Here is a 6530-nt window from a genome sequence, read left to right on the forward strand (position 1 = left end):
TGACTCTGCACCATCTCAGGGTCTACGCATGGAAGTCTGGCGCCTTGCTGCTGCCTCTCTACAACCCCAGTGAGAGACTTGTCGTGCCCCTCTCTTAGGAACACTGAGGCAAAGAACTCGTTGAGGAGTTCAGCCTTGTCCCCCCTGTCCGTCACCAATTGTTTCTGCCCATTTAGCAGGGGTCCTATTCCTCCCTGGGCCTTCCTTTTACTCCCTATATATCTAAAAAACAATTTCTTGTTGTCTTTTACTTGGGTTGCCATCCTCAGCTCCATGGTAGCTTTGGCCCGTCTAACTGCCTCCCTACAAGCACAAGCAGAGGAGGTATTTTCGTAGGTAACTACTGTGACGTAATTGGATTCGCTTAACATCGTTTCGCTTAAAGTCACGTTTCTTAAGAATGTAACTACCATGTTAAGCGAGGAGTAGCTGTATTTCTGTTTCTCAGTTGGAAAATAAAACAATAAGAGATTAAATGTCTTAAATGTAGTTGCGTCAAGGGTCACACAAGAAGTGTGATATCAAGTAGGAAATTGAACCCCTGAGTCCTGGACTAGTGCCATAGATATTGGGTCACGTATTCTGAAGTCACAGCATAACTTTTGTAAATTCTCTTTTTTCAGGTTGAAAGACACATTTATTTCCTGCATTTAATGCAAAAATGAATGATTTTTCTTTATAGCAGTCCCTCTTGCAAACAGCACTGCTTGTATTTGCCTGGACAAAGGGAAAAGGTCTCACTAGGTTTTTCATCTGCACCAGTGCAGTGCTTTGCAGACATTTGGGGTGTATCCATTTGTTTTTGCCCACTTCCCCAACCCCCTCCACAAATTGAATACAACAAAAAGAGTCTCTTCTCACTTCTTCAACTAGGCCGAACTTCCTTAGCTAGTTAGAATATGCCTTTAGGAAAAGATTTTGGCTTTACTGTGCAATAATGTTGTCCAAATAGAAATCAATAAGTTTCTTATACTTTTAGAAAACTAAAGAATTGAAGCAGTCTTGAACCCTCCTAGGTTGCTAATATGTTTTGATGTGCTTTGCTAGCAGTGAGAGTGTCAGATTTTTCAAGTGACCACAAAAAAGACACATTCCAAGATAAAACTCTGGAACTTTTTTTTCCCCAAAAAAAGACACATTCTAAGATAAAACTCTGGAAAACAAAGTAATCAGAAAAATATTTCCCTATAAGCATATCAGGTCATTCATGTCTATGCTTGCCGCAGGACAGTTGTACATATATAGCCTTGTTATTGTTAAGAACTGTCTGATATAGGTGATCATCCTGGTGATTGGAGAAAATAATTATTTGGTCTCATTCCTGCAGAATGTTGTGAAACTGATGCGGGGACTTTTGCAGTGTATGATGAGACAGGTAATCTAATAATTACATTATTTACTGCTCTCTGTTGCTCAGTTGGATCTATTGCCTTACTGCAATTTTTGCATGAAGTGGAATATACCATGGCAAAGAATGAAGGAGTACTGGAATTTTTTAAGATCGGTAGTTCTTTTGGGTTCTGTAGTCCTGTTGATTTAAAACAAGTGGCAATTAAAAGCTGCCACTCAAGCGTATTGCAGTGGGGGTTCCCATATATACCTCTGTTTATGTTTACAAAGCAGGGTACATTTCTTTTATCTGAGATTTCATTCAAATGACTGTGCAAACAGATGTGGGTGTTTTAAATTTATGTATTTACTGGGAGTAAAACTCTGTTGTCCTGCATGTGATTGGTCACACCTGCAACAAATTGCAGTTATACGTATGCAAATTAATTTTTGAGGTTGCACAGCTATAATTAAGAACTTAACTCAGCAAAGCACTTAAGCTTATGTCTTACTGATTGAGACAGTGGATTTACATATGAGCTTAAATATAAACATTTGCTTAAGTGCTTTGCTGAATTCTGCCATGTGAGAGTAAGGTAGGAAAAAATGGAACATATTTGCTAGGTGTTCCTGGAGCAAAAGTGCCCTATGACATGGTTTGTGTCTGACAAACCTCTTCCAGACTGCTTTTGAATTTAAAATCTTGATCTTATTCTTAGGTGGACAAAGTAGAGAAATTCAAACACACACAGAGTACCAAGGACTGCTTGCATGCCAAATATAACTCAGCCACTTGTGCCACAGTGGTTGGGGATGACCAATGGGGACATCTACAGGTAGATGCAACTTCCCTTTTCCTGCTCTTCCTAGCACAGATGACTGCATCAGGTAAGCAGTGTTTTAGCCCTGGCCATTGGTATGCATGATAATTTTAAGTTAAATGCTGCAAACAGCTTTTAATAAGTAATTAAATTTAAAGAATATGACAGTTACAGTTTTTTCTTCTGCAAAATGGAGTACACCAATAATCTTGAGTAAACGCTGCCCTTTGTTGGTATAACATCCTAACTGTGTTCTGATTGCCCCTTCTTTCAAATGCCTAAAGAGAAGTGACTACCTTTGGACACATTAATTTTACTGCTGATTTTACTACTGATTTTTAATACCTTGTAGTTAGAAAAGTTTGGCACAGATGGTGCTCTGAATATCAGAAGGTGAAAACCCCTCTGGCCAATGACATTAGAAATCAGTGCTCTAACTTGGGTTTGAGCATTATATTCTGTAGTATTGGTTTGATTGTGTTTTCCTGGCCCATATGAATTATGAGCAAGTGTTATTTTGTTTTTCTCCATGAGGACACACAAATATCAGTAAATGACTTAAGAGGATCTGCTAGTTAAAGAGGAGTGACTTCCAGTAAGAGTGGGAGCCAGCTGCAGAATCCGTCAAGCTGTCCACCTAAAGTAGATATTTCCTAAATATTGTGCCCTACTTAAATGTTGATGTGATCTATGACTGGGTAGAATGCCAGAACAAGTATTGGTAGTTGTCAGGCAACAGGGAACCTAAGTTTGACTATTGTGAGTAGCTTGAAGGTCTGCAAGTTTGAGCATATATGCTAGTAAGAATACAGATAAACAATTAGTGCTCTGTATATAGCTCTGGATGAAGTGCTTCAGAAATAAAAAAAACTTAAGTGCAATGGTTGCTTTTAATTTTCAAAATGCCAGGGAGCTGCTGGAGATGAAGCGGAGCGGCTACAATGGTATACACTTGATGACTGGAAAGAAAATATTGGGACCATGTCTGATGGAAAATGGCAGCGGGGCATGCAACATTTAGAGGAGCCCTGTGCTCTTACCACAGGAGAGTAATATTTGTATAGAAAAGAGATGCTACTCACTTGTGATTCAAGCCTTTATTAAAACAGAAACTTGAAGGGTAATTGTAATATAGCTAGTTAATGGAAACACAAAATACATGGAGTATCTTGTATCATGCATTTATTGTGTCTGAAAGGAGACACAACTTTATGAAGGATAATTGTTGGTTCTGTTGCTGCCCTGCAGAGATCTTAGTGCCCCTCTGAAAATGAAAATAAAAAATGTACCTCTAAGTCAACATGGATCCTAATTATCCTGGCCCTGCTCCCTTGTTTCTTGGCACCTTTGTATTTTGATGATTTACCAAGTCTACCCTTCCTAAACAGTTATGACTATACAGCAGCTCCCCTGCTTCTTTTCTGTTCTCTGTGTGCCTTATAATGATCTACTTCTGAAAAAGTTGTCATCAGACCCTTTGGTGTTTGAATGTGACCCTAAGTTTTTTTTTGTTAATCTTTGAACTAAAGAATATGTACTAGTGACATTTAAAGTACTGCATCAATGGCAAATGTTATGAGGCCTGATTCAGTGTCTGTTGAAACTGATGAATCTTTCAATTGATTTAATCGGGGATGGATTTCTAGCAAATAAAATGACAGTTTGGCTGCCAAACATCCTTTTAGAATGTTACATTTTGTTTCTTTTTTACTAGGGTTGCGGATTATATTCACCCTTGATGAGGTTGCGTTCATACAGAATCTTGTTTTTTACATTGAGGCAGCTTACAAAGTAGCTGTAAGTATCTGAATATTTTCTCAAGGACCTGAAAGAGAGTCCTATAATTTTTTTATTGAGTCTTTTATTTTGTTCCTTGGTAACACTTACAGCTCCAGTTTGTCATTTTATAAATTATATCATTTTTTGTCCAAGAACAAAAAGCTTTAGGATGTGTGGAAAGGAATGGTGACTTTAAGAAATTGAGAGAAGCTGTATAGTAGGGGTATTGTTTACTTTGGCATACTTCCTGCTCTATGAAAAATTCATCCAACGTTGTTAAGACCTCAATCCTGCTAAGATTTACTTGCATGCTTATCTTTGAGTTCAGTGAGTTTACTCACATACTTAAATAAGGCTTTGGAGGGCCTAACTTCATAAACAAGTAGGTTCCTCTAGTGTTTTGTTTTTAAGTTTCAGTAGGATCTTTTCCTTCTTCTTGTTACAGGATTATGGAATGTGGGAACGTGGGGATAAAACCAACCAGGGGATCCCAGAACTGAATGCAAGCTCTGTGGGAATGGCCAAAGTGAGAATGTTTTACTGATTCATTGTTTGGATGTAAAACTAGAACCTGTTGCCTCTCTTAACATGCTTGATTGCTTCCCCATCTTTGTGTTTGCTGATTACATGATGTTTGTATGTATTAATGTATGTAGATCTTAATGTCCTGTTGATTCCTTTGTTTTGGTGCCTTAACTTTAGTTTAGATGACATAGAAACATATTAAATGAGGGTTGGAAGGGACCTCAGGAGATCATCTAGTCCAGTGTTTCTCAGCCCGTGGGTCACGACCCAAAAGTGGGCCGCAAGAATGTTTGAAAGGGTTGCAAACAATCACGAAAAATGCAGGGAAGTTTGGGTTTTCCCTTGCAGGCTGGCAGCGTCCCAGCCTGCAAGGGGCTGCTTGGAGCTGGGGGAGTGGGACACAGGGGCACTATGTGCACATAGACATGCACATGGCAGCCAGGCAGGGTGGAGAGCAGCTCCTGCAGCTCCCTGCAAGTAAGTCTGTGGACGGAGGTAAGGGGCATAGACGATGTGAGGACTCGGTGGGAATGTATGTGCCCCCAGATATGTACGGGCATGGGGCTGCAGCCTGGTTGGACCAGCATGAGTAGGAGCTGTCTCCAAGGCCCAGCAGGTGGGTCACAGCATATGAGGGTGGAGCGGGACAGCAAGATTAGCTGCTGGCAGCCAAGCCATGGTGGCATGGTAGAGCTGTGGCCCAGCTCACAAGCAGCTGGCAGCGGAAGGAGGTGAGGTTTAGTGTGGGCACCCCCTCCCATCTGTTACTCCTCATGTTGCTGATATGGGGTTCATGGTGGCGGCAGCAACCAGTCTTGCTGCCCTGCTCCACCCTTCCGCTCTGGGACCCACCTGCTAGACTACTGAAGTGGATCCTGTTCATGCTAGTCTGGCCAGGCTGCAGCCCTGTACCCACACAAATCTGGGAGGGCACATGTCCCCCCTGTCCCACACACCCACCCCCAGCCCCTCGCACTGTGGGGCAGGGGGCTGTGGGTCAGGGCTGGTCATCAATGTTTACAAACGGGTTCTGGTACAAAAAAGGTTGAAAACCACTGATCTAGTCTGACCCCCCCTGCTCAAAGCAGGACCATCTCCAACTAGATCATCCCAGCCAAGGCTTTGTCTAGCTGGGTCTTGAAAACCTCCAAGAATGGAGCTTCCACCACCTCTCTGGGTAATCTGTTCCAGCGTTTTACTACCCTCCTCGTGAGAGAGTTTTTCCTAATATCTAACCTAAACTTTCCTTGCTGCAACTTGAGACCGTTGTTCCTTGTTCTGTCATCTGCCACCACTGAGAACAGCCTAGCTCCATCCTCTTTGGAACCTCCCTTCAGGTAGTTGAAGCCTGCTATTGAAATCCCCCTCAGTCTTCTCTTCTCAGTGAGCCCAGTTCTCTCAGCCTCTCCTCATAAGTCATGTGCACCCAGTCCGTTAACCATTTTTGATGCCCTCTGCTTTGCTCTCTCCAATTTGTGCACATTTTTCCTGTAGTGGGGGGCCCAAAACTGGACACAGAACTCCAGATGTGGCTTTATCAGTGCCGAACAGAAGGGAAGAGTTGCTTCCTTTGATCTGTTGGCAACACTCGTACTAATGTAGCCCAGTATGCCATTAGTCTTCTTTGCAACAAGGGCACACTGTTGACTCATATTCAGCTTATTGTTTACTGTAACCCCCAGGTACTTTTCTGCAGAGCTGCTGCTTAGCCAATCAGTCCCCAGCCTGTACTGTTGCATGGGATTGCTCTGCCCTTAGTGCAGGACTTTGCACTCATCCTTATTGAACCTCATGAGATTTCATTTGGTCCAGTCCTCCTGAATCCTAGTCCTACCCTCCAGCATATCTACTAGTCCCCACAGCTTGGTGTCATCTGAAGACCTGCTGAGGATCCACTCTATCCCATCTTCCAAATCATTGATGAAAATATTGAACAAAACCGGCCTCAATATCTATTTCCGGAGACTGCTAAAAGCCTGTCGGTGGTTTCTTGGATTCATAGATGCTAGGGTCAGAAGGGACCTCAACAGATCATTGAGTCCGACCCCCTGCCTAGGCAGGAAAGAGGGCTGGGGT

At 42.3% G+C, this 6530-nt stretch overlaps 1 protein-coding gene across 1 annotated transcript in view; it reads left to right on the plus strand.

Moving 5' to 3' along the window:
* Positions 1 to 6530, plus strand: part of PHKA2 (phosphorylase kinase regulatory subunit alpha 2) — a 74563-nt gene that overhangs the window by 17243 nt on the left and 50790 nt on the right. The window contains exons 4-7 of the mRNA XM_025201101.1: positions 1328 to 1375; positions 2049 to 2217; positions 3865 to 3947; positions 4375 to 4455. Coding sequence (XP_025056886.1) covers positions 1328 to 1375; positions 2049 to 2217; positions 3865 to 3947; positions 4375 to 4455 — 381 coding nt within the window. The remainder of the gene's footprint in view (positions 1 to 1327; positions 1376 to 2048; positions 2218 to 3864; positions 3948 to 4374; positions 4456 to 6530) is intronic.

This window comes from Alligator sinensis, unplaced genomic scaffold (genome assembly GCF_000455745.1).
Source record: "Alligator sinensis unplaced genomic scaffold, ASM45574v1 scaffold583_1, whole genome shotgun sequence".
Lineage (NCBI taxonomy): Eukaryota > Metazoa > Chordata > Crocodylia > Alligatoridae > Alligator > Alligator sinensis.